The 27,456-nt window shown below is 52.5% G+C and overlaps 7 protein-coding genes across 7 annotated transcripts; 5 read left to right on the forward strand and 2 right to left on the reverse strand.

Annotated features, from left to right (window-relative positions):
- Positions 1 to 240: 240 nt before the first annotated feature.
- PG994_011658 (Nucleolar complex-associated protein 3) lies at positions 241 to 2,260 on the forward strand (the record flags this gene model as incomplete). The annotated part of the gene is made up of 2 exons (XM_066863067.1): positions 241 to 1,245; positions 1,277 to 2,260. The coding sequence occupies 2 exons, from the start codon at positions 241 to 243 to the stop codon at positions 2,258 to 2,260; spliced, it is 1,989 nt and encodes a 662-aa protein (XP_066712177.1).
- Positions 2,261 to 3,061: 801 nt separating this feature from the next.
- Positions 3,062 to 6,534, reverse strand: PG994_011659 (uncharacterized protein; the record flags this gene model as incomplete). The annotated part of the gene is made up of 9 exons (XM_066863068.1): positions 3,062 to 3,250; positions 3,304 to 4,523; positions 4,586 to 4,667; positions 4,850 to 4,879; positions 4,953 to 5,126; positions 5,450 to 5,689; positions 5,739 to 6,309; positions 6,366 to 6,416; positions 6,479 to 6,534. 9 exons carry the CDS (start codon positions 6,532 to 6,534, stop codon positions 3,062 to 3,064), a joined length of 2,613 nt encoding a protein of 870 aa, XP_066712178.1.
- Positions 6,535 to 9,372: 2,838 nt separating this feature from the next.
- On the forward strand, positions 9,373 to 16,069 carry PG994_011660 (Ubiquitin carboxyl-terminal hydrolase; the record flags this gene model as incomplete). Its single annotated transcript, XM_066863069.1, has 6 exons — positions 9,373 to 10,265; positions 10,333 to 12,397; positions 12,451 to 13,017; positions 13,068 to 13,431; positions 13,489 to 15,325; positions 15,367 to 16,069. The coding sequence occupies 6 exons, from the start codon at positions 9,373 to 9,375 to the stop codon at positions 16,067 to 16,069; spliced, it is 6,429 nt and encodes a 2,142-aa protein (XP_066712179.1).
- Positions 16,070 to 16,079: 10 nt separating this feature from the next.
- Positions 16,080 to 17,347, forward strand: PG994_011661 (Ubiquitin carboxyl-terminal hydrolase 34; the record flags this gene model as incomplete). Its single annotated transcript, XM_066863070.1, has 4 exons — positions 16,080 to 16,916; positions 16,957 to 17,071; positions 17,133 to 17,189; positions 17,250 to 17,347. The coding sequence occupies 4 exons, from the start codon at positions 16,080 to 16,082 to the stop codon at positions 17,345 to 17,347; spliced, it is 1,107 nt and encodes a 368-aa protein (XP_066712180.1).
- A 2,217-nt stretch (positions 17,348 to 19,564) lies between these two features.
- PG994_011662 (uncharacterized protein) lies at positions 19,565 to 21,162 on the forward strand (the record flags this gene model as incomplete). The annotated part of the gene is made up of 3 exons (XM_066863071.1): positions 19,565 to 19,932; positions 19,985 to 20,414; positions 20,470 to 21,162. The coding sequence occupies 3 exons, from the start codon at positions 19,565 to 19,567 to the stop codon at positions 21,160 to 21,162; spliced, it is 1,491 nt and encodes a 496-aa protein (XP_066712181.1).
- Positions 21,163 to 21,728: 566 nt separating this feature from the next.
- PG994_011663 (uncharacterized protein) lies at positions 21,729 to 22,949 on the reverse strand (the record flags this gene model as incomplete). Its single annotated transcript, XM_066863072.1, has 1 exon — positions 21,729 to 22,949. One exon carries the CDS (start codon positions 22,947 to 22,949, stop codon positions 21,729 to 21,731), a length of 1,221 nt encoding a protein of 406 aa, XP_066712182.1.
- A 729-nt stretch (positions 22,950 to 23,678) lies between these two features.
- Positions 23,679 to 26,259, forward strand: PG994_011664 (uncharacterized protein; the record flags this gene model as incomplete). The annotated part of the gene is made up of 6 exons (XM_066863073.1): positions 23,679 to 23,701; positions 23,760 to 24,648; positions 24,726 to 24,933; positions 25,148 to 25,428; positions 25,491 to 26,054; positions 26,137 to 26,259. 6 exons carry the CDS (start codon positions 23,679 to 23,681, stop codon positions 26,257 to 26,259), a joined length of 2,088 nt encoding a protein of 695 aa, XP_066712183.1.
- Positions 26,260 to 27,456: the final 1,197 nt, after the last annotated feature.

Here is a 27,456-nt window from a genome sequence, read left to right on the forward strand (position 1 = left end):
CATCCTCCAGAACTTTTTCTTATCGAGGGTTCCGATAAGAGATATTATCTTGGCTTGGCTGCTTTGGCGCCGCTTGAATGGCTGGGCAGGGATTAGGAGAGTGGGGCGACAGCGGAAAAGAAGGACCCTGGACTCCCAATTCTCTGGAAATTTTATGCTCATCTTTGCTTGGACAGACAACTTATTAGAGCAATAAGGCACCGGCACATGATCCCAACAAACCAGATGTCGCTCACAAACATGGCATCCAGACCAGCGAAAAAGAGGAAGCTCACTCCTCCGCCGTCAGATGACGATGACAGGTCAAGTGCCAAAGTGCAGAAGGCCTTCTTCAAGAATGCCGCCAGTTGGGACCTGGAGCAAGACTATGAGACGAAAGCCCGGAAAGCCCAAGCCAAGGTGAAGGAGAGCACACGGCTACCAATCAAGCTTGCAGATGGTCGCTTGCAACATATGCAGGCCACGCAAGATGATGCGGGCTCAGTCGTCAGCGATGAGGACTGGTTAGACGCCTCCGATGCAAGCGGCGTCGAGGAGGAAGAGGAGGAGAAGCCGGAGGCGCCAAAAATCCCGGTGGCTCAGCAGATCCGGGAAGCCAAGGAGGAGTTGGCCAAGATTGCGACCTTGGTCCAAGAAGACCCGGAGGACAACGCTGGTGCCTTCAAAGCCCTGGCCAAGATTGGTCAGTCACGGATTCCCGCCATACAGAAACTAGCAATGGCCACCCAGCTCTCCGTATACAAGGATGTCATTCCGGGTTACAGGATAAGACCGCAAACAGAGGACGGTCCGAAGGAGCTGGTATCAAAGGGCGTTCGGACTCTTAGGGGCTACGAACAGGCACTGGTCTCGGGATACCAGGGCTTCATCAAGGAACTCGCCAAACAAGCGAAACTAGGCCGAGGCGAAGCAGCCGGAAAGGGCCAGACTGTTGCGAATGTCGCCATAACTTGTGCATGTACTTTGCTGAACAGTGTGCCTCACTTCAACTTCCGAGCCGACTTGGTGAAGATCTTGGTGGGCAAGCTGAGCACGAGGAGGGTGGACAACGGTTTCGAAAAGTGTGCGGCCAGCCTCATCAAGTTGTTTGAAGACGACGAGGAAGGCCGCCCAGCTTTCGAAGCCGTAGGGCTGCTCTCCAAGATGATGAGAGCAAGAGACTACCAGATCGATGAAAGTGTCTTGAACTTATTCTCCATCTGCGGCTTCTCTTCCCAATTCAGTGGCAAGGCCTCGAAAGATCATGTTGAGCATGCCGATGGTCCCAAGAGCCAAGAAACTCAAGAACAAGAAGGATGTCCGCAGCAAAAAGCAGAAGAAGTTGGACAAGGAGCAGAAGGCGCTACAGAAGGATATGGACCAAGCCGATGCCCTCGTCAGTCATGAGGAAAGGGAGCGTATGCAAAGCGAAACACTCAAGCTCGTCTTTGCCTCGTATTTCCGCATCTTGAAGGCCAGGGTAGCGCACTTAATGGGTGCCACCCTGGAGGGTTTGGCGAAGTATGCGCACTTGATCAACCAAGATTTCTTTGGCGATATCCTAGAAGCGCTGAAAGATTTGATCCGTAGTGCGGATGCGGCAGAGAATGGCGACGAGGATGATGAAGAGGAACAGTTCGAGGCAAACCCGCGCAATACGGCCCGTGAGGCCCTCCTTTGCACCGTGACCGCCTTCGCGCTGCTCGCCGGTCAAGACGCGCACAATGCCCGGGGAGATCTGCATCTCGACCTCTCCTTCTTCACCGCCCACCTCTACAAGGCTCTCCTCCAACTCTCGACGCACCCCGACCTCGAGCTCGGCGCCAAGTCCCTGCACCTCCCGGACCCCGACGCCCCATCCACGACAGCGACCAAGTCCCGTAACAAGATCAATCTCCAGACCACGACGGTCCTGCTCATCCGCTCCCTGACCGCCATTCTCCTCCCGCCCTGGAACATCCGCTCCGTACCGCCCCTCCGCCTCGCCGCCTTCACCAAGCAGCTCATGACGACTTCCCTGCACATGCCCGAGAAGTCGACCCAAGCCGTCCTGGCCCTCTTGGCCGACGTGGGCGGCACGCACGGCCGCAAAGTGGCTGCGCTCTGGGATACGGAGGAGAGGAAGGGCGACGGTGTCTTCAACGCTCTCAGCGAAAGCGTCGAGAGCTCCAATCCTTTTGCCACGACAGTGTGGGAGGGCGAGATCCTGAGGCGGCACTACTGCCCCAAGGTGCGCGAGGGTGTTAAGATCGTTGAGAAGGCTATGCTCAAGGAGCGATAATGTTTAGCAGTGGCGGTGAAGATGGTAGCGACTAGATATAGAGTGCATAGATAGAGACATGAGGGGGGTAGCCCTATCCATGGTCAATACGATCTAGATAGCACAATAGCTATCAAATCAAGCGTGCGCTGCTGCATGCTTTATCAGCAATGTCTTGTTATCATGCGAGTGGGAAGAATATCGTGCAGGTATGTATCAGCATTACTATCTAAAGATCGAGGGTACCTGTCGACCACGATTCCATGTCCTAGCTGGCCAAGAACAAACTACTCTCGCTCTATAGAAACAGGCAAATAGAGTGACACTTTGCCATACCAGGTCATTCATGTGAGTGCAATGTTTTTCCTTTTTTTTAGTCTCATACGTCAGTCTTCAGAAACAACACCTTCTCGGAGAAGCAGCCTGTCTTGGCACTCATCATTGATGCGAATGACTGCTGCTGCTGCATGCTGTCTCAAAATCATGCATAATGGAGGCAAGACGGCAGGGCGTGAAACTGTTCTGATACCGACAAAAGGGCGACTGTGATGAGATTCTTCCCATCAGCGACATTCGGAGACCAGACTGCGTACGAGAAACGCCGAACCGAACGATATAAAAGTACAGTAATAACCAGACAAATCAGTGCGACTACCTGGAGCGCACCAACAGAGACAAGACAGCGTTGCAGGTGACTTAGATCAACCATAAATCGCTGTGAGACAGCATGGCATGTTGCCAAATCACATGCATATGATTTACGAGAAGCCAAGCTCTCGGTTCAACACCCAATTGTGTGTTGTGTTGCTTCTTGGGCCACGTCTATGCATAACGAGAAGCACCCAAGTCACCGTGGTTGCCGGTACCATGGGTAGCGTGCTGCAAACCAGGTCGGGGTGTTTGCTCTTGTGTTTTGGGCTGCGAAGGTTGGTTGATTCCTTCACCAAGCTCATGTGCTGAACTCGGCGTTTTCAACCGGGCCAGAGACCACACATCGCTGGTTCGCCAATGCTATATATTCGATCAGCTCTGACTTGAATAGTACCTTGGGATTCTGTACTTACAGGACAACTGTTAGGCAGAGTAGGAGTTGTAGGTCCGTTAGCATCAGGAACAGGCGCAGAAGATGCCCATCGAGACTCGCCAATACCACCGTGGCGCCGCAGAGGCTTTATACCCTCCTCGGTCTGTCCGTCAAGATCAATCATCACGACGTCCGAGGTATTGGATACGCCTCGAATGTGGCTCAAGGAATTGGACCCGGCACCAAAATTAGATGGAAAACCAACTCCAAACCCATTAGCCGCGGTCAAGGGTGGCATCGAGGTGGGTTGATTACCATGCTGCGGAGCCTGGGAAACCTTCGAAGACTGCAAACCCTGACTAGCAAGGCCATTCATACCAATGGCAGCATGGGCTTGGGCACCGCCGTTGGACTGAGAAAACGAGGATACAGCAGAGGGTTCGTTGCTGGTGTCGCTAGCGTACCGGCTGTTTGCCATTCCACCATGCTGCATGCCCTGGGTAACAGCCGATGACTGCGCATCCTGACCAGCATGGCTATTCCCATTAGTAGCCAGACTGTGAGGACTGCCACCGCTGGGCAGGGATGAAGGCACAACATGGTGTGATTCATTGGTGGTTCCGGCATAGCGGCTGGATCCTAATCCACCATGTGGCTTGCTACGAGGCTCGGCCACCGAAGGGGAGTTGGGAGGAAGCGACTGGTGGGTGTAGCTGCCCATGGCGTTATGGCTAGTGCGTGCTGCATCGGCGGCAACTTCATTATAGCCGATTCTGTGATGCTGCACGTTTGGTCCGTGATCAGTCACATTGCTCAATGTTTCAGTCGGAACAGACTGCGGAGCGCGAGGTGTTGTAGGAGATCCATGTGCGTTGCAGACGGAACCTTGGATTGACTGCAAGGCGCTGTTGCCAGATGCAAACGACGTTTCGCCACGCTGGTGAGAGGCGGGTGCAGAAGTCATCGAGCCATATCCAGGGGCTGATCCAGCGAAGCTTCGGCGAGGTGCATCACTGCGTGCGGGGCCGGTTGTATAAGAGCTCGGGATAGATTTGTATCCATTCGGGCCACTGTTTGGACCACGGCCCGGGGCATTGTTGAAACCATCGTTCGAACCACGGTAGGGAGTATTGCTTGAACCACGGTTCGGAGCACGATTACTCCTGTTACCGCGGCGTCGGGGAGGCTGCGGCTCACTGAAAGAAGATCGGAGCTCTCGAGCGAACTCGAGCTGTTCTTCGCGAGTCAAAACCATTTTCACTGAACGTAGACGCCCATGTAAAGTGAGGCAATCTACCCAATTCTGTCAGTTTGTGACTTACGACTCGGCGCGAGAGTGTATCGCGATGCGGAGTCTCGAGATCCAGAAATCTTGACGAGTACATGAATGATGGGGCAACTTACCTAGAATCGTATCTTGAGGTATTCGCACAGGTAGAGAACGAGTAAACAAACATAATCTTTCCCCACACCACAGATGCCTTCTGCAGATAAAAGAAATCGTCAGCGTCACGCAGGCTATGAACCCTGATCGGTTGGATTTAGGCTGGCATTTGGGGGGATGGTAGAAGATCGCGATAACTTACCACGGCAAGGAGATCTTCGTGCAACGATTTCTGGACACCAACGCAAATGGATGAACTTTTCCTGGAATGAACAGCCTTGGTTTAGGCTCAGAAGCTTGCACACGCGAAACCAGTATTTTCTCAACTGCATGCAAGTGCCGATGAGAGTGAAGATGGTGATGAGGATGAAGTGGAGCTGAAGTACGAGTTGAGGCCAAGCTTGAGGCAGGTCAAATCGGGATGGGTCGAGGAGGAAGGCCCAGCCCAGATATGCAAAGATGGATTCGATTCTGGCCACCTAAAGTAGGTAGGTACGTAACAGAAGTGACTTGTGTACTGCAAGTGAGAGGGAGAGAGCAAGCCTGAACTCGTCGCCGAACAAGTGGCAGCTACGAAGTGTTGCTTGGTTAGGTAGGTACCATAGGCGGCTTCCCATCCCACCATAATCGTACAGCTTATCGCTTCAGGAGATCGGCTCTCTCAAGCTGGAGCTCAAAGCATGGGGATGTATGGACACCTAAGTACATATGTAGGTAGGGAGGTAGGTGTATCAAGCCCTTTCATGAAAATGGGTTGCATGGGATTGTAAAGGCAAGCCCACATAGGGGTTGGAAAGCCTACCACAAAGGTGTCTCGCATAATCATATCTTCGTGCATTGCCCCATCTGCAGAATATGTCCGTCTCAAAGGAAGAATCGGTGGTTCCCATCCACGCTCGGTATCCCTATACAGCCTTTGAATAAAAGACCGGCTCTGTATACAGGTTTGGGCAACATCGATGAACAAGTGTCCGCAAATCTTGGCTATTTTCTCAGCCCTGTTCTCGACCTCGGCATAAATTGGGCTTCGGTTTCTTCCGATCTATCGTCTCAACAGTCTTGATCTTCGTGTCCTTATAACGGCCGCTCACGGCTTCCCTCAGCCATGCAACCTCGATGGGAGGCACTCGCTTGTGGATGAAGTCGAAAAGAGCTTTGGAGTTTGGGGCATCCTCCATGACGCCAATGCAGGAGACGCGGGGAACTCCAAGGGCCGAACTCAGACGTTGCTCACAAGATCTAGAAAACCCTACGAGTCTGATTGGTGACTGCGAGGAACGTAAATCAGATGCAGCAGCCACCATCTTGAGCAGGTGGCTGTTGATGCCACTTGGTTGGCCAGAGCGAGCCACGAATATGACAGAATATTGACGAAACGGCTCTGTAGTATCGCGGCTTCTGGCTGATGGTTCCTGCAGACACCGAGTGACAGTTGTCAGACCGATATCCACGTGTTGTCTGATTGCAGGCGCTGAAGGGGTGATCAGGCCCGATTCAGTCGAATCTGCTACATGACGCTTTCGTTTCTTGATTCGTTTCCCCTTGGACGGTTGGGTATGCTGCCTCCGGAAGCTTCCAAGGGGTGAGAGGAAGCTAGATGCTGCAGTCAATATCGAGACTTGCTGAGTCAAACCAGGTGCATGAACAGAGCTTGACAGGTTGCTGACCACAGCATTCTGACAGGACGTCCAGTTTCTTCAAGTGGAGTGCTAGCTTACTTGCATAGAAGCTCCAAGATAGCATCTTGGTCATCGCTTGAGATCTCTGGCCTGGAGAAGGAGGATGTTAGTACTCGTGTGCCGGACAGCGGTTACCAGCAGGACAAACATACCATGAGGCCGCAGAATATGGGGTATCGAGTTGATACAGAAGCTTTTTCTTCTCCATCTTGCTGAGTATGCAAGCGCAATAGAGTTAGGCTGAGAGCATCTGTTGTTCAGGGCTTCAACGCGATGGCTATCGGACCAGAGTCTGCAGTTGCAGGAAGCAGCAATTCTCGAAGGCCTAGTAGGAGCAGTCGCTGTGCCACACTCGGTCAGCAGACTGACATTGATTTATGCTGTCTTTGGAAGGCGACCCTTTGCTTTGTCTTGTCATGTACTGGTCCTTGGTCTTCCGCACAGTTACTAAGGTAATGTTATGGAAGCAGAAGATTCCCAAGTCTCAGTTCGGTATTCTTTCACCTTGACACACAGTGGATGGTGGTCCACTAAAGAGGCATCAATCAAATGCATCTATCTTTCTACATAGGCACAGATAGTGGCACGTGCATCGCGGTGCGTGCTCCTTGATGCTCGAGTCCTTGACACCTACCCCGCCAACCTGCGCTTCGTCAATAGCAGCGCTAGTCTAACTACGGTTAGCGCCATCGAGAACAAGCTACAAGTACTGAACATTGATGCATGTTTCTCAAGTCTTGCTACCTAGCAGCGATCTTAGGTCCCATGTCAGAGAGAGGCTCCTAACCTAGGAGCTGTCGTGGGAATCCATCCTCAACATGGAAAGGGATACAACATATGCTAGGAGTGTCAGGCTGGCAGCAGTATCACGATATGTCTGGATTTCCCGTCAAACCCTGTACGCATGAGGTTTTGTTGAATCTGAGATCAAATATCATAACCACTCACTCTAGACCAGCTCTAGCATGCGTTGTGTCTTCATATTGAAAGGCCTAGGCAACGAAATCAGTGAACGGGCTGAGCTATACATCTCCCGAGCAATAATAGAAATGTCCTAATACTACTCCTTATATGTATCTCCATGAAGCGTCTCTGTGAGAGAGTCTTGGTAATCAACCTGAGCCAGCATCCTTTATCTCTGCCGTTCAGCTCATACATGTACCTAAGGCAGTACCTGTACACCTTGAAATATCGTTCAAACAACCACGCTTGTTATTGGAATTATATGTATATGCTACGTATCGCCGAGATATAAGATAACAGAAATAGATGGCATTCAGCCAGTTTCGATGGAATCTTAGTAATAATGGATTTGTCGTCGTCGTAATGTGACCCCTTGATGAGGCTGCCTCTGTCCATACGTAGCTGGAGCATGCACACCTCATTCTACAAGTGTGCATACGTGCTGACTGTCTGATTGAATTGACTTTATACCTACCTCCTAGTATAAGATGTGGAAAATAGTGGATTTCGATCACATAGTTCAAAGTACCCATGCGGCAGGCAAGCTGACGCGCCTATGTCCATGGCAGATACGCGTACAGTTCCCGAGTTCTCTTACCAGGTACATGTAGTATTCAATGTTGAGGAGACACACAAAATGCCCAGGTGTAAATTTGATGCATGTGTAAAACCAGCTGCAACCAACCTATTGAAGCTCAAGCAACCTGGGTCAAAAAGTTGCACGTTTGTAAGACCCCCAAGGCAAGGGTGGACCCCCCGCAGCTCTTTCTCTCCCTCTCTCCCCCCTTCTAACCATCGCGTTGGTGCACACCTCAAGCTTCTGTTGCAGCTGCCTGCCGATCCAACATTGGATGGACATCAGTGATTGGACATTGCACCAACTCAAGCCTGTGTGTGATTACCTAAACCCGCTCACTCGCTCACTCACACCTCTTCTGTCATTCACCATCGAGGACCACTTCCCTTTCTAGGCCTTGCCTTGGCTGGATTTTTCTGCTGTTGAGCCACCCGTGCGTTGATCTACATACCACAGCACTTCAGCACTTCAGCACTTTTATCTGGCAGATCTCTCCGAAGAAGACAGCGGATTAACCAACCTACTCTGCTCTGATACTACGCTACCAAACTCAACCCAAGCTTGGATATGACCTCACTTTCCCATTTCCCGTCACCCAGGTATTTTTCGACAATACCATAAGGCTGCCGGCGCCTGCAGAAAGTCTCGGTCTCCTCCTGCTAGGGCGTGTCTGGATCCATCACAGCTCCTGTGCTTTTCTATTTACGAGGCTGGACTCTGTCAAAGGTATGTGAGCTGGTTCTTTGGTCACAACCGTCTTTATTTGGTGCATCAGATTCATCGCACGCCTAACCTTGCCCTGCTGAGCCCTACCTGTCATTTACCGCTGTTCTCCAACAATTGAATGGAGCGACCGGAAGCTTCCCTTCACATCAGATCTACACATACTTCACCAGGTACCTCTACCTACATCATCTTTGTGGGCAGCAGACGGAAGCTCCGTCGCTCGCTAAGAAGTTGGGTGCCTGCGACTCCCATAAATCCCCCCCACCATACAGCCACTAAGCTCGCCCCTCCCCCGCTCCTAGCGTGACGTGAGCCAAATCCATCGCTGCCAAAAGTCGAGCTGTTCCTCGAAGTTACCAGCAGTGATATCCACCGATCATCAAGAGCTCCTACCCATGTCCATCCCATTGCTATCTGCCTTATCCGCCTATGTTGCTACTTCCTTGCACTAGTCTCCGTGTAAGGCATTCAACTGAGGATTCACATTCGAGGTTAACCTTGGGGCAGAGTCGAGCTTGTCATAACAGATCTTGAACCCTTGTGGCCTGGGATTGAGCAACTTCTTTTTCTTCTTCTTTTCCTTCTCAATCTTGCGTTGGAGCTGCCCTCTGTTATCCCACCTTATCCGCGTCTCCTTGTCCAACATTCTCCCCCACGCGTGCATTCCAACCCACATGCTGATACAGACGAAGCCTGCAAGCCGCCGCGCCTTCTCGCGCGAACGCCCCGAGCTTGGAGAGACGTACCTGAAGCTCCTTCACTTGCTTTTGCACCAACCAGATGGACCTGGATTCGAGAGCCTCGGCCGACTCGACAGATCGTGCTGTCTCCTCTGAGCCTTGCTCGACACGCCCCAATCCCTTCGGCGACAGTGATATTGCTGCCCGGAAGCGTCGTCGAACCTCACGTACCGGATCACGCAGTAGATCTCTCGAGTCCTCACTTTCACGCGTGGACATGCCCGACGAAGCCGCCAGAATGCGAGTCGACACGCCCGAACCTACCGCACCCAGCACACCTCCCTCACAATCGCGGGGTGTAATCAGTGAGCCACACTCTAGCAAAGTAACAATCAACTTGCGGAACGCCGACGGCCATGTCCTTGCCCCTTCGTCGCCCGACTCCCCTTCGACTGCTCGGACCAGGAAAGATTACATCAAGCCCAGCGTGGAAGCTTCCGAAATGGACATGGGCCCCGCGCCTCAGGCGACTACAAGCAACCTTGGAGATATAGACGAGGAGGATTCGGATGACTCTGAGGTGCAAATTGTCGCCGTTAACAATGGCAAAAAGGATGGCCACGACGAGCTGAGTTTCACAAACATACGAGCAACTGCCTTCCTCGCCGAATCCCACCACGCCCTGAATATGGACCTACTTATGTTCCAATTTCCATATCACGCCGCAGATGAAAGCTGCTGTGACACTGTCGATAGGCTTCGTCAGTTTCTACTGCAACGTAGGTCGTCACAGCGTCGATACAATGGCGTCCAGAAGCTGATGAATTTAGAAAACGTCCAATTTGACGAAGTGTTGGGCAGTCTGAAAGGCTGGTTGGACCAGTACCTTCTTGCTGCGAGAAGTACGCCTACAGCTGTTGTCCAATCTTTTGGCGAGAACCAACTTTTCTGGGAAAGTTTGCCTGCTCTGTTCTGCATATTCTTTAATAGAAGGTATGGTACCCGTCCCTCATCATTGATACTAGCTCACATTTTCATAGGCATGCTCTTGCGAAACCAGAGATCTCAGAGAGCTCGCTCGATGTGTTTTCTTGCAACTGGCACAGATGACGGCATTCTTCCTTGTCCAAGACTGCCGGGCTTTGGAAGCTGCTTCCTACAACGACGAAGCAGGTGAGCCAGACATGATGTCTGCAAACTACCTTTCTTGCCTCGCCACTGTCGGTCGACACGAAGAGCAGAACGGATACCCCATGGATACTACGCCAGAGATGTCGGCGATACTTGAACTTTTTCACAGATGTTCAGGCGGGTCAATGTCCAAACTCAATGAGGTAGCTAGTTTACATCTGAACTTGCTGTCTCGGTTTCCGAAAAGAACCATGGACAACCTCTGGAATATCGCCAACCTTGCAGACACTATTTTGCAAGATGTCTCTTACCTGGTTGAATACGGACAAACCTCGCCGGAGGCGCGTTACGTGCGGGCTCCGTCAGATCTAGGCTTAGGTCATCAGCTGTTCAAAACAGTATCCGAGGCAGTAAGTATCGTGATTGATAAATTTCTGAAAGACTTCGCCCCTGAGACTGTCAACGGGATGATTCCCCATCTCACCGCCATACTGCGACTCAGCCTACAAGGAGACCATAAAGAGGCTATGGATCTCGTGCGGGAACATCAGCAGAATCATCCGGAAATTGCGCCAAGGTTCACGATTGACACGATATCTTGTGAATGGCGGTATGGCGTTCTTGTAAAGCTCATAAGATCCCGGCAAATGCAGCTGAGGGTAGCTGCTGTTATAATGCTGTCCCAGGACCTTGTCAACTCCTGGAGAAAAATTAGCGAAGCTCCCGACGAGGGAGGCCATGGTTCGGTTTACTTGAATTACTTTGCAGCCTACTTGGTCGATACTGGGCTGATCGACTACATCTTGGGGCCCGCTTGTCACCCAGAGATCACGCACGAGAGCTCTAACATCATAGGCTTCTTGATTGTTACCACAACATTTACAGCCGAGCAAGCCAAGCTCTTCTGGGACACAGTGACATCTACCCAGGACCCTCGTGTGGCGGAGGCACTTGTACGTATGCTGGCGAGGATTACAACGCTCATGGTGCCTGAGCAGCAAAGCCTTATGTGGCAACACATGCAAAATCTACCCCTGGAAGCCATGACACACTACATGAGAGACCTTTGCGATGCGATGATGAAGGCTCCCACAAACAAACAACAACCAAGTCCTTCTTTGGCCCCATTGACGAACCTGCATTTCAACTTTATACTCAGGCTGATGCGGGAGTCGTCTGTTTTGGATTCCCAGGGCTCCATAGCTTTCCCCGAGGTTCAGCTCTTTGCTGTGATGAAATTCAAGGAACTACTCCATCATGGTATATCGACGGAGGTCCGTCAGGCACTTGTTCTTGAATGCATTACCGACATAGCGGCAAAGTCGCCAACGACATCTGGCAGCCTTACGGCCTTGTCACTACTAACTCCTAAAGCGGATTTGTCGGTGCTTATTATTGAACATGACCTCTCTCGACTGATCATAGATGAGCTTGAAGCCACAATCTCTCGCGCCCGGCACATTGGTAATGTCATGGTGTATGGAAACACAACGGAAGGCAATAGCATCAACAATGCGCGTCGAGAGCTCATCTGCCAACTTATACTAAATCATGGATCGGCGATCACTCCTGCTGATGGTCGGCGACTTTGGGACCTATTAGTAGGTACAGGAGCCGTGTGTCATGAGGACAGACGAATGGCCTGGCAGAGTCTGAATGCCCTTCGGAAGCATCCCCGACAGGAGCAGAACCCATACCTGAGCTCATGTCTCCATGAGTACCTACCCACACTTCCGCCAGCGTGTTATTGCGAAGGTGCACTGGAGTTCGTTCGCTCTAGCCTTCTCAGCTTAGTGAATGATCCAAACAGCGCTGTTTTCGACGAGGAGGGTCGACTGGAGACCGACGTCATTGAGCTTATCTGGCATATTATTCTGACAGCGCCGAGCCAGAGCATAGAGAAAGAAGCCATTCAAACGCTTGTCAATGATGTTTACGTTGACAGCAGGTTGATAATGTCTTTCCCCTGCATCGAGCTCGCAAAGTGCACTTTGGTCTTGTGAACCGGTGCCTAGATCAGCTGGCACTGGCCGCACGAGTACTTCAGGCATTCAACAATGGCCCATCGAACGGAGTTGATGAACCCATGATCATTGAGGACTCAGATAACCAGCGAAAGGAGCAAGAACTGAAATTTGTCAGGTCGCTTCTCGTGTTGCGCACCTTCCAAAGAACTCTGCAGAGTAAATCACACTTTGCTGCTCCAGATTTGAGATCTCTCATGCTCCAAGCACCTGGCACCATGGAAGGAGAGTCTGCGGGACTCAAATACCAATGCTTTGATGGACATGTACATACAGAGGTCAAGCCCCTTAATATAGGACGGCAGAACACTGCAGCGTCCTTGCTTGCTAGCCTCAGAGAAGCCACAGGGTTTGACAACTATCGCATCTTCTATCGTGGTGCACCGCTTGCACCGACCGAAGAACAGATCTGCAAATCGCTGGAGGATCTCGATATTCGCGATGGCCTGATTCTTGTCAAAAAAGAGACAGGCGCGGTACTATCTCCTGTCAAAATCAAGCCTGGTGCATCACCTTTGGAGATTGAGATCATGAGTCATTTCAAGCAACTGTGGGAATATCTGAGTATGGAGGAGGGGCTGGCTCAGGAGGTAATGCATTCAACTCAATTCTGTGTGTCATAAGCTAATATAGTCACTAGATCTATGCGTTCCTCGTGAAGTTACCAGCAGATGAATCCTTTCTGCAAGCGTTTGAAGATGGCACAGCAACGTCTGAAGACATGTTTCCACTTGGCCAACCATTCAAGTGTCTCTATGCGATCCACGCCCTGCGCGAATATCTGAGCACACGTCGACTCAAGGCTCAGGTATCGCAGGTAAGCGAACCAGATACTGACGCCCATAAACGGGTGGTACTTGACCAAAGCGAAGCTCTCCTGAAGGCTGCTTCGTTAGTGGTCACGGTCATTTGTAATACGGAAGTCATCGGGCGATGTGCAAATGAGACTATTCGTATAATGCTCACCTTGCACCTTGTTGACAATCTCGTTCAACTTCTAAAAGGTCAGTTGTATAATGATGACGTGCCCGTTCGGCGAGGACCAGCTAACAATGCCATAGAATCTAGCACTGTCCCTTCAATTGTCGATTATCTTACTCCGGCTCTCTTGGAGCGTCTGTTAACAATCTTGCGTTTCGCTACTGCTGCACCATCTGCCCAGAACAGTATAGAGCTGATCAGCCGGAGCCTGGAGGCACTGCTTGAATGCTGTGTCCGAAGCAACGCTTTTTGGGATACATTCAGAAATCACGATGCTGTAAAAGAAACCCTACAGAAGCTGCTCGTTGACGATGACAGGCCGTTTGTGAGGAAGGGGGTTGTCAAGCTAATGACCGCCAAAAGTGTCTACAGCCATAGCCCGTCAGGCACGCCTGCCTTGGAATTCGCTGCGTTCTTTTGGTCGATTACCTTGGAGTTGCTACCACGCGCTGTCAGGGATTCAGGAAAGAACGAGGAAGTCTTCAACCTCGCTATTGTTCTTATCAAGAAGTTAGGTGAGGCAGACTCACCCGCTCTCAACATACGGCACTGCCTTTTCAAATGCGGCGATCTCCTACTTCAACACAACAGCGTCGAAGACATTTCCCATCCCGAGCGTGTCGATGTGATATCTCATGGGCTTCTGTCCATCCTGCATCATGGAGGTCGGCTTCTACGTGCCAGGAATGAGTCGCTACAGCTGCCTCAAAGCTTCCTCAAGGTTGCTTTTCGTAAACATCTGTTCCCTGAGGAGAACGAAGAAGGGCCACTCGTACCAGAGGTCTTGTTGAATCCTTCTTCCAGGAACATGCTGTGCGACATTCTTGGCACCTTGGCCCATGAGACACCTGGTCAACTGAAGGCTCTTCTGCGCAATCTCGAAGGACTGACTAAGTATCGTACCGACCCACCGGAGGAGCCATACAGATACGACTTGCCTCCCCTTTTCGAACGGGCCAAAGCCATTCGGTCATCTAGCGGATACCCAGGACTGCGAAATCTCTCCAACACATGTTATTTGAACTCTTTGTTCACTCAGCTCTTCATGAACACTGGGTTCCGCCGCTTCATGCTCGAGAGACCCATAATGGATACTGAGACACACCAGCTTCTTAGTGAGACGCAGGTCCTGTTCGCAAACTTGCAGGGGAGCATTCGCAGGTTTGTAGACCCCCAAGCCTGCGTGTCGTCGATAATGACGTACGACGAAACACCTATCGATATCCATAATCAAATGGACGTCGACGAGTTCTACAATCTGCTCTTTGACCGATGGGAGGCGCAACTCCCGACAGAGAGGGCCAAGAAAACGATGAAATCGATTTATGGAGGCCAACTCGTCCAGCAGGTCAAGTCGAAAGAATGCGAGCATGTCTCTGAGCGTATGGAGCCCTTCTCGGCCATCCAATGTGATATTAAAGGCAAGGCTGGGCTCGAGGCGAGCCTCCAGGCATACGTCGATGGCGAGATCATGGAAGGTGAAAACAAGTACAAATGCGAAACCTGTGACCGGCATGTGACCGCGGTCAAGCGGGCCTGCCTCAAGGACATTCCAGATAACCTCATTTTTCATCTGAAGAGGTTCGATTTCAATCTGAGAACCCTCCAGCGAAGCAAGATCAACGACTATTTTCCTTTTCCGAGCAAGATCGACATGCAGCCTTACACTGTTGAGCATCTCAGCAATCCATCAGACAAAGCCGAGCCCGACACTTTTGAACTGGTCGGCGTCCTGGTTCACTCCGGTACTGCCGAGTCTGGTCACTACTACTCGTATATTCGAGAGCGACCCAGTACGAATACCGCACCGTGGGTAGAGTTCAACGATGACTCGGTGACTACATGGGACCCTTCGTTGATGGCAAGCGCTTGCTTTGGCGGCCAAGACTATCGTCCACACTTCGACAATGGACACGTGTACGAAAAGTATACAGTGCATACATGCTCTTCTATCAGAGATCTTCTTCGCTCAAGCGAGAACAGGCCGAAATGGTCGCTTCTGGGATTCCAGGTCCCCTTAAGTTTCCCCTACCTTCTGATCTAGAGATGTCCATCAAGGAAGACAATTGGGCCATCATACACAGACACTGTACCAACGACCCCACACACATCCCTTTTGTCGTGAAGGTCCTGGCAAATGCATGGGAGGGCGATTGTGCCGAAGATCATGCGATTCAAGATAGTGCAATCAGAGTTGCACTTGGTCACCTCGATCAAGTGGCCTCGCGTGCTAAGGAGACACCAGATTTCGATGCTCTTTATCATGTCCTGGTAACCGTATGCAGGAAATGCCGTCAATGTTGCTACATGGTTTTCAAGTACTTTGAGACGCGACCCGAGTCTGTCCGCAACTTGATACAGCGGAACGCAGACTCAACAATCAGACAGCAGATGGGAAGCGTGCTCGTCTTTGTACTGAGTACCATCAAAGCACAGTATCCCGTGGAATACTACGGTGTTTTGGGTACGGATGGCACGGGATCGGCCCGACCGAGATTACCAGACCCTTTGATCCTGTCTGCTGGTGGTATATTCCTCAGACTTTGGGATACTTTTCAGAGTGCAATCCGCGCCTGGCCCGATTTCTTTGGAGTCATGGAAGATTTTGCGCAGATGGGAAGAGCCGAGGCGGCCGTTCTCTCTACAAGCCAACTTCCTTGAAAAGCTCATCATGACGATTGCTGCCGACGTCAATTTCGAGGGACTTCCTATGCAATACTCGCGCCTTGTTACTGTAGTCAACAGGCGAATGGCCACCAAGCCTCCCAATTACGAAAATGTCATCGCTCTGATCGACACGCTGATGGGTGTCATGGATACCACTATTACCGAAGAATCAGTCGTGTTGGAGCACACCAACGAACGCCTGGTCATGTCGCTTCGAGAACAGACTATCCCCTATACTGCCGAAGAAATCAACTTGCTTCATAAGACTTGGCCTGGCCATCCAGCCGCCATCTTTATTGATAAGCTGATACAGATTGATCAGAATGCAGTCGCCACCGATTCCATTATCGGCCGGCTGATGGAATTGAGTCGGCGCATGGACCAAAAGGTGTTACACACGTTACGCTACCGCATCACTGGCCAAATGGTTTCGCACGCTGTGGCCCCGTACCTACGAATGGCGGTGCTATATGTGCAGGCCAGTAATGAACCGGAACGCGTCGAGCACCTCATCAATCACGTGAATTCTCAGGCCATGACGCTACAGAATGTTGCCGAGGGCCTGAACTTCCTCGACTTCTTCAAGGAAACATTCGATAGCTCTCGAGTATCGCAAAAGAGCCTGGACGATGTGGAGCTTCAAGGACTACGTAATCTGCCCTATTGGGCTCCTGGCCTCATTGGATCGGTCGACCGAGCTGTGAGCTACTCGACCGAGCTGTTCCTACATGACGTCGTGTTCTCTCATGGCACGTCGCCCAGCTTTGGCGAGGAGGATGGCGGTGCTGTTCGTTCTCAGGCTATTGCCCGGGCGGGTGCCGAGATTGCGATCGAGTGTCTGGTATACCTTCGAGATACCTATGTGGCCCGGAGGGGCTCAGGCACCCCGAGATCCAGTCGGACGTTTGGAGTCCATCATCAACCTTTGTGAAGGATATTTCAATGCGGACCTTGGCGTTGATGGGTTGAGGGAGCAGTATCAGGAGCTTCGGCAAGGTAAGTTTATGCATGCGCGCAAGGCAACAACGGCACATAGGCTAACCGAGTGTTCTCTTAGAGGTGCTAGAGCCAGTGAGACGCCTCACGGTCGATGAGATCGAGGAGGATGGATCTGGTATGTGGAGCGATTCCTCTTCCTCGGCCACCCTAGACGAGTTGAGCTGATTGAATGAAGACTGGGACAACTCGATCGCTTCATCGGAACAAATGGACAGCCTGGCCGACCTTAGCATGCAGGCCATGGGGGAGCTTCAGGATGCAGAGATGCAATGATGGTGCTAGTCCTCCGAGGGCTGGTAACTACTGACGCCCCTACTACGAACGAGACAAGGCATGGTACTTGGTTTCATGAATGACGACGGACACAGGCGACGACACAGTCTTTTTTTATCGCATGTCTTTTTCTTTCTCTTCTTTTCCTCCAGCGATTTGACATGGCCTCGACGACGGCGTCTGGATGGCTGGAATGCATAGCACAGGGGTGTTTGGCGTCTCAAGGAAGGGAACGATGATTACGGCCTCATGAATCCACCCTGGTTCATTACGCAGGTTTTAGAGGGTTTGTGTACGAGTTATGTTGATTACATAGAATGCCAGGAGGGTGCCAGACTCGTTCTGAGCAGCCCACGATTTGCGCTGGAAGAAGAAGAATTAGGCGAAGACAGTTAGCGTCCTGATGGCGAGCTTAGAGATAGTAGCTCCTACGTGGCACACACCTTTTCTTTGCATGAATGATAAAAACGATTAATCTCAGAGACTATTATTAGATGTGAGGAGTGTTCTTGATCGGGGCGCGTAGATGAGGAGAATAGCGATGAGAATGTAGTTGGGGAGAGAGGCAGTGATTGGCTAGAGCTAATTATACTCTTGTGCAGATAGTAGTAGAATGGGGTGAAGTAGACAGGGTAGCGGACAAGATATATAGAATGGAGGAGGGCCGGTGATGATGATGAAGAGCGGGAGCCAATGATCACACAGCAACCAAAGTGCTAAAGACCAGTTATCACATACAAGTACTCCGTACATACCTCCGCATACGTACAAAGCAGATCTTGGATCATGGGCGGGGGCAATCTGTCCAAGTCAGGGGTCGGGAGCTATTTTTGGGAGAACCCTTGTACAAATGTAGATCAAGAACCTGGTGCGAATCCGGATCTGGCGGCTTGGCATGCACCCTCGGGCCCTTGGGGGATTCGACGTTCTATTTTAAGTCGCCTAACCGCCGATGCTAAAGATACTAACGCAGCTGCAGCAGTGCGGGGGGTGAGGAAGAAAAATGAAAACACACACATTTCGGACCAAGAATAGGATCATTGCAGTCTATTGGATTGGTGAGTAAGTAATTTGCATACCTACCTCATTACCTACAATCTATATCTGTATGTAAGTAGGCAGGGTGTTTCGAGAAGATGCGCGTAGGGATGACGTCGACTGATCCAAGCGAGCGCAGTGCAAAATACTTCAAGTGCCTTCGATTAATTGAGTCCAAGCCGTGGGTGATGAATATGATGATGCATCCATGCCCGCGAGTCAGGGAGTCAAGGACGGGGAAAGATGGGGTAGGTCATTAAGCTGAGGCTGATTCATCAGCCCTAAAGGTCTAGAGTCCAGACGATGGCTGGGCTGAAACCGTCAAAAAACGTATGCCCATTATCTACAGAGTACAGATGAAATCTAAAATAAAAATAAAAATAAAAACGTGATGAACGACCACATCCCAAGACCCACCACCCCTGCACCTGCCTGCCCCTGCACTTGCACTTGCACCCTGCGTGCAGCCAGCAGCAAGGGGGGAGAGAGAGGTGAGGGAGGGAAATGTCCCGGCAGTCAGCAGTTCTCGGTTCTCAGTCCTCTCATCCATCACACCGTCCTCGGCCTGCATACTCATCCCAGGCAAGTATACCGTAAATAATCTGAAACGTAGCGTCCATGGCCCACCCCGGCCCATCACTCGCATCATTCAGCATGGCATGGAAATCCACCCTATCAGAGTGGCTGTTCCGTTTCGACAAGGCCCAAGATAGAAAACTTGTAGAAGCCAACAGACCGTTCGCCCCGCGAACCACGCCGATCCCTTATTTGTTTCATCTTTCTGTGCCTCCTCGTCAGCAGTCCTACTTACTATTCTTGCCTAGCCGCTTACAACCTCACTTCAGTCTGCCGGGCTAGATGCATCTCCCGATCGGCCAATTTACTTGCTGCTTGTTTCGTGTTTCCAACTCTATCTTCTCTTCTCAGATACATCAATCATGGCACTTTCACTCCCTGCAACATCTCGAGCATCTATATCAGTCGTCGTTGCTCCCCAAGGGCCATCTCGAAACCAGAAGATCTCCTCTCTGAACCATCTCGCTTTATTCGTTTCTCTAATCCACCCTTTTGGCCTGGTGCCATTATCAAAATAGTATAATTCCGAATTACCCTGTACTGCCAGCCATTGCTATTGCCCATCCATTCGTAATCAGTCAGACGACTGGCTTCTCTGGCACCATGTCGCTGCTCAAGCAACGAATCTCCTCGCCCCTGGAGGCAGGTACTTCCATTCTCGACGCTCAGGGCATCCCTCCTCAGTTCACCGATGCTCTCGAGTACATCTCCAAGCGCCTGGCCCGCAAGGCCCTGCACGTCACTCTGATCGTCGTCCGCAAAGAGTACCAGGTTCCATCGTCCTGCGCAACCCCCACCTCGTCGTCGACCTCCAGCCCAACATCATTCGAGTTCAATATGCCCAGCTCGCCATCGCGCTTTGCATCGCCAGTAGCCGGCCTACGCCAGCTGGTCCGGCGTGGCACAAACAGCTCCCTGGCGTCTGTCTCATCTGCCATGTCCGTCGACTCGGGCTATGGCAGCACCGCCTCGTCCAGCTATTCACCCTCAACACCCCGGAGATGGCCAGCTACCCCCTGAAAGCCCGCCCCTGTGCACACCCATGACGCCCCACACGCCCTCCTCGGTTACGACAACATCAACTACGTCAAATGCCGCGACTGGCGGGTCCAACCACTTCGGTATCCGCCTCTTGCACGCTACGCCACTGTCCGCCAAGGACGAGAAGACGCTGCGCGCCACCTTCTACAAGGCGGAGCGCAAGTATCGCGCCGGGGCGAGTTGGCTGCCGCCCGCTACCACAGCCGCTGCGTGCGGGCTGAGCGGCGACCTGATCCGGCGTTCACTCCTGCAGAACGAGGTACTTTTCTCTGCTGAGGGCCTGACTCTCCTGGGCCTGGACCGTCTGTACACATTCAAGGCCGCTTTGTCAGCTTATGCCCGGACGACGCTGCCCGCTTCCTCACTGACCAAGCCGCTGCTGCTGCCCGCCGACCGCATGATGGAAGACGCTGTCGATGAGCTGCGGCGGCTCGTTTTGGCCAACGGTGGGCGCCCTCTCAGCCAAGGCCGACCTGCACCGCCGCTATGACTGGATTGGCGTCAGTGCCAGCGCCCTCAGCGACGTTGAGCGAATGTACCGGCGGGCGTACGGTGGCTGTGACCGGGTCGGCGCGTTCGAGGTCACGGCTGAGGATGCCAGTAGGGTGTTACTGGACCTCGCCCCTCCTTCCCCTCCTCCGCATACCTTATATCTTCCATCTGCCACTCAAGATGTACCCATTGTCAAGATCGGTACACCGCCGAGTCCGAAAGGGCCGGTACTCAAACTGCAGACCAAATTTGACGGGAACAAATCTGCGTTGGCGCACAGGCGCCTGAGTAATGTAAAGCAGCCCAGTATTATCCGGCCGGTCGCACACGCCAAAGGAGAGGAGTCGCCTAAGCCACGGAAACAGTCCCGACAAGAAGAACGGGACTTCGTGGACTTTGAGATCACGCTGGACGGTCTAGAAATCGCCAACAACTGCGCCGACGACGAAGACGGAGACGGTGATCTGACCGCGCGTCCTTTGACTACTGGGAGACCCTTCTGGAACAGCGCCGCGGCCGAGCCGTCATCATCGATTGACGAAATGATGATGATGGCATCACAGAAGCCTTTCAGCCCCATAGTGGCTGCAGATAATCATAGGATATCTCGACTCTCCGTATCATCAGCGTCGAGGCACGACGGGTCCATGACACCCAACGGGGTATGACGACATCTCACCCATTACACGAGGGGAATGGGGGTTCCTGTTCGCGGGCAATGGATGGAGTCAGCCTAGGCAAGGGGCTGTAGAGACTTGTTAAAGGAGATTCAGAAGCACTGCAATGATAGAGAAAAACAGACACGAGGAAGGCTTTGCGAAAGCTGCCATGTTTGTACGATGCATGAAACGATTAGACATGAGGCGTTTGGAGGCAGGGGACAGCCACGGGAAATGGGTATTTCTTGTCTTCTTCTACTTCTTGTATCATAACTTTCATCCGCCGCTCGATTGCGGCGGAGTAGATAGACACAGCTGGATATCCCAAGGACTTTTTGACTTCTATAGACATTATTCTTCATGGTTCTCGTCGCTTCTGCTTTCCGTGGACTTCGCCTTGCTATGCATTGTGCATAATGACATGCTGCTGCTGCTACTTCTTTACACCCTCTTGCTTAAGACAATGAATTTCCATAATCACTCACCATTCAAAGGCGAACCGAAGAGTATTGATGCTGATGGATGGCCACCTACCAGTTCCATTGGAGAATAGGACAATTCCCGCGTACACATTACTACCTCCAGCCGTATCGCGACCCGGCCTCGCGCTGGTTGCTCTTGCCCTTGGCGAAGCTCTCCTCGAGCGCGTCGCGCTGGTTGTGGACCTGGGTGACCAGCTGGCGCAGGCTGTGCTTGCCGGGCGCGATGGCGCGGACAGGGTTGAAGGTCTGCTGCTCGCCCGACGCGCGCAGCTCTTCGTTGTGCGCGTACTCCTTGTCCGTGTTGAAGTCGATGATGCGCGACGACGACGCCGCCGCCGACGAGGCGTCCGGCGCGCCGCTGCGCCCGAAGAGCTCGCGCCGCGCGGCTTTGGAGAGGTTCATGCCCGCGGCGAGGGTGTCGAGCGAGGCTGATGACGATGCTGTCGTCGTCGCCGCCGCCGCCGCCGCCGTGTCGGGATGGTACGAGGCGCCGTGTTGCGCGTCGTAGGCCGCGAACGCCGCGGCGGATTCCGTCTCGGCCGTCTCTTCGGTCGTGGCGAACATGGGTTCGTACGCGCCAGTGCTGACTGGTGTCGCGTCGGCGGGTTCGTCGTGCGCGACGGAGAATAGTGATATCTTCTTCTTTTTCTTGGGGGGCTCGGCTGATTCTGGCACGGGTTGAGATTCGGTCTGGGAGGGTGTTTCTGTGGCTAGGCTGGATTTCGCGGTCGTCGTCGTCGTCGTTTTCGCGACCATGCTACTGTTCTTCTTCTTCACGGGTTTCCTCGATACCGAGAGAGGTTTGAACATCATGGGCTTTCCAACCAATTTGACTTCGTCGGCCGGCTTCTGCCCGGCAGGTATGGTGGGTTGCGACTGTTGTTGTTGTGACGATGTCGATCCTCCTTCGCCATCCTCGTCGTTCTGGTCCGTGTCCCTGCTGAAGCCGGGCGCGGCGCCGGTCTTCAGGTTGACGCCAGGGCGGCGCGGTGCGCTCTTTGCAGCGCTGCTGGCGACGGAGGCCGCTTTGCCGGCGTTCTTGGGCGGTGGTAGGAACGAGGCGAAACCGCTAAACGCGCCGCCGCCGCCTCCTGTTTTGGCTCGCTTTACGGGCGGCTCATCGCCGTTTTCCGCTGTGGATTTTGATCCGTTCGATGTCGTCGCAGCGCCGGGCAGGCTGACTACGATCTTGCGTGGGTTGGAGCGATCGACTACTTTCTGTACGGGTTGCTTCGCGGTGGAGGCGGGTGGAGGAGTCGGTTTGGTCACTGTTTCGGAATCCGAATCGGAGTCTGAATAGTCGACTAAAGCCATACTGAATGTGCTACTTTTGCGACAAGAGAATGATGGGCCCGACGATGTCGATGGGCAGAAGAGATTGATGTATTCGTGAGGCTCCAAGCTCTTAAAGTTGGAGTGCATATGGTGTGGGGAAGGTGCCATGCGGTGATCCCTGGAGACACCACTAAAGGACGCTAAATGGGGGGCGGCACTCAGCCTATCTCAGCCTAGGGAGGTACTTAGTAGCGCTGTGAGTGCGGGACACTCGAGAATCGTCAATCGCTTCAAGATGCTGAAACTCCAGTCAGTTGTAAGAATCACCCCCCATAAGGCTGGTTCTCTTTAAAGGTTATACGAACAGTGCGACAGGCTCGTCACAGGCTACTCGGACGCCATTTCTAAGTAGTGCCTTCCTTCATTTCAATTCTTGCAGCTTGGTCTAGAAGGCGGTTGGGGCTTTGGGTTCGAGACCTTGAAACTCTTGGATGAACGAATCGCGCTGTCTGCCGAAACCACTCAAAACAACTCCTGCTGCAACGCGCACCACCGACTCTTTGCGGCTCTTTGACGTCGGAATCGGTCGATAACACTAATACCAAGATCGTCCTCGGCTAAAACCAAGTTATCACGACCTCTGTGGGTCTAGAATTGCTTTGCTAAAGTTGGGACCAGTCGGGGGGCTTGACACTTTTCCAACAACGGAAGCGACACCATCTTGCAGCTTCTTTTCACCCCGGGGACTCTTACTTGAGCTTTTTCAGCATGTCGCTTATCCAAATTGAAGAGTATGGCTTCCATTATGCCCGGAAAAGGCCAGTGTTGCTAATGATATTCCTGCTCTAGTTTGGTTTCCTACCAACTGCGAACCAGCTACCTCAGCGAGGTTGCTGACGGTGTTGGCGAACGACTCATTACCCTCAACGATGGGTTTCTAAATACCGCTCCTTTCAAAGCCGCCGGATGGCGCTCGAACCCTGCTCACATCAAGCGCACGCATTCTCCCGATATCCCAACCGCGATCGCGTCAGAGTACTTCCAAGCCGCCCCACGCGTCATAGGCCTTACTCTTGAAGATGAAGCCGAGGAGGGAGGCATGCTGACGGGAGTCGGCGGGGACACCCCTGGCCCCGGGGCCGCTACACGGCGGAGGAGGGAACGGCGGAGGGAGCAGATGGAGGAGGACGACAGCAGCGACCTGAGTGACGAGAGCGACGACGAGTCGGACCAGCGGGCCGCTCAGCAGATAAGGTTTGCGAAGATGCCCGTCCGGAACCGCTCTGGCTCCTCTCCGATACAGTCCTCCAACTTGAGGCAAGCCACTACTATGTCTTCCCCAAGAGCTGCCCCGGGCGCCCGGCGAGGGTCTCAGTCGGCGCTGGAGACGGTCAAGGAGAGGCACAGGCGGGACACCGTGACGAGTAGCGAGGTATCGTCAGACACCGAGTTCGACGCGTCCGGCTTTCATAAGCAGAGGGAAGCATCAAGAGCTGCCGCTCGAGCTGTTAAGCTACAAGCCAAGATCTCGGCAGACCCCATTCAGCCCGCCAGGAGAGTCGAAAGCGATCTTCTCGCCGAGGAGGAAGATTCGGACATGTCTGATGGGTCATCTGCTTTCGCCGAGAGCGTTGATTCAGCCTCTATTCTTGCCGATGTAGAGGATCCCGTGGTGAATACGTCCCCTGGACAGCAGGTGGTGGGCACCCCACCAAAGCAGCTCATGCGCCAATCGACCGTACGAAAGCCCCCTACCCAGCCGACATCTGAGTCGTTGCAAGCTCTTCCGCCCCCTCGCCCACTGAGTATCATCAGGCCATTGAGCATGATCAACCGCGGAGTCTGCTTTCCGATGCCTTCAAGGCGAAGAAAACAAAGCCCGCCATGCCCTTCGAGAAGTTTGCTACTTTATCCGGCCAAGGCGATCCGGATCCGTTCCATCTGCGCATCTACGTTCCATCCTGCAAGACACCCTCGAAGCCTTTCGAAGTACTCATCCGCAAAAACATACTGGAGGAGGATGGTTCGTTTAGGCCCGTGACAGTAGCCGAGTTGATAGGTCTTAGTCTCTGGAGGTATCACGAAGAGAAACTAGAGACCCCCCATTCCAAGCGACAAGATGAGTGTCAATTGGTGGACGTTACGTATGGTGGATGGAGATGAGGTCGATGATGACTTCCCTCCCTCTTAAAGAAAGAAGCTTCTCAATGCATTTACTACGGCAAACAACCGAGCAGGCAGGTCTGGTCTCAACTCCAAAGTCCACGACGATTTCGGGCTGGTGCTGGCATCAGAAGAGGAGTTTGAAGAGAATCAGGCGATGACGCCACAATACGACCAGCAGGAAACAGCTGAAGAGGCTGAGGAGGAAGAGCCCAACCCCAAAAGCACCACCCCTCAGGTTCAGGTTGAGGAGCTTGTGCCAGCTATGCCTCGGCCTAACCCAATCATCAATACGACTTACCGGCATGACTCGGCAGATAAGCCAACACCGCCTACGCTGACGGTCACTCCTACTGTCAGGGCGAGAAGAGATTCTTACGGATACACATATTCTCCTCGGATGCGGCGCCTGGCCAGATGCTTACGCTAGAAGTGACGACGGAAAGATATCTAGCTGAAGTTCTAGACGAGGTTTGTCTGAAGAGACGTCTCGACAAGAACACGCACGTTTTGAAACTGCCTGGCTCGGGTGCTGTGGTTATGCTGGACCGCACGGTCTCGTCCATCGGGAATGTGATAGATTTGGAGCTACACCGGCGGCGGTTTGCTACGGATGGTCTCACCCTTACCGGGTCCCCTAGTGGCTCTTCTCCCAAGGTCCATGTGTGGGACAACGCCATCGCACCGCAGAAGAAAAAGAAGGACAAGGTTGCGATACCTCACCCTCTGGCACAGGAGAGCATGATGCTCGACGAGGCTGGCAGTGGTACGGTCAATTACAAGAAATACATTGTCTGGCGAAAGCAGGCCATGCGATTCGTCGGTCTCAACGAGCGCATATTGCGGATTGATGGGGAATATGTCACCATCCAGCCTTCTTCTGGGGGCAAGGTGACCCGAGAAGGTGGCAAAACCACCACGGTGCATTTCAGCAACGTCGTTGGATGCAGTGTGTCGCGCAGGCACCCGATGAACTTCAAGGTGAGCCGAAATTGCCGAATTCTCTGTCTGTACTTTGAGCGCCGGCTAACCCTATGTCTGTTTTTCTCTTTTCCCTTCACAGTTACTCGTGTTCAAAGAAGACGTGAGCAAGCGGTATGATTTCGAGGCGAAAAGCGCCGACGAAGCGGCGGAAATTGTTCGCGAGCTGAAAAGGGGCGTAGCTCCTTACAACAAAGATATTTAGAGAAGCCGAGCCCGCGGGGCGTACGAAGCAAGCTGGGAAAATCTACCTTGTACATCGAGTACCTAGTGTGTTTCAATACGCAGTTTGCGGGCGTCCCACGGATGAGGTTTGGTGGATCGAGGCTACGCACAGCTTGCGGTAGTAGATTCAGATGACACACGTACAAGCCAGATACATTGCTTGCGATCTGGACGAATGTGATAGGTCAAGGGAGGGACGTCGATGGGCACGGATAGGCATATCATAGCGTCCATGAATAGAAACAATGCAACTCAGAGTCACTCTAGAAATTACGCAATACAAGTTTGCAGGTGAATCAAGTCCAGCAGGGCCAGAACTCCTCTATTTGGCCTGGTCGTCATGTATCCGGCCGGGTCTATGCAGCAACCCAAGATTAGAAGGGCAGACAATAGATCATTAGTTTACCAATGGGACGGTCATTTCCAGCATTTGGCCAAAGGCGACCTCAGGTAGGCAGTGGATGGTCTATGTATTCAGCCATAGGGAAGAAGAAGAAGAATGCCTAGGCTGCTAGTCCCTTCACAAGATGATTACGAGCCCAACTAGGCCAGAGAATGAAACAAAACGTCGTTACACGCGAGGAGCAAGCCACTGAGTTGGAATTACGTCGATGACATGTGCTACGTATGCGGTACAAAGTAGTGAATACATTGATTGTAGCAAACGGGAGGGAGACACGGGTGGTTGCAGGAGGCGAGGAAGCCTTGGGCTACATGGATGGGGGGCGGGGGCACGGCAGTGAAGCGTTGGTGATATCACGTCCATTTCCCTTTGGGAAAGGCTGGTGAAGGACGCGTGAGCGAGAGATGTGGTGTATTCAATCGCTTTTAGTAGAGAATATAAAAAGATATCACCCTAGGTAGGCAGTTACCTTACCTCGCCATCAGGGTTGACTGGTTGACATCAAGTACATCGGAACAATACAAGCAAGTACTTGAATAATCCAAACCTGGAGGGAGTCACTGTTCATGTTTGATCTGGCGGTTACCCAATCTGATTAATCTATTCGTTGCCCGATTCCAATTTTTTGATTAAGTCCAGCTCTGGGCCGTCGCTTCCCTACATCCCAATTTCCAGAAAGTAGGTGAATACAAACGCTGAAGCATTTAATCATCACCTGCCGTCAACACACCCACAACACACCACCACCAACCCTTCTGAACCCTCCTACCTACT

Source organism: Apiospora phragmitis (assembly GCF_038363925.1).
Source record: "Apiospora phragmitis strain CBS 135458 chromosome Unknown utg000010l:1.0-9815664.0:1.0-9183399.0, whole genome shotgun sequence".
NCBI lineage: Eukaryota > Fungi > Ascomycota > Sordariomycetes > Amphisphaeriales > Apiosporaceae > Apiospora > Apiospora phragmitis.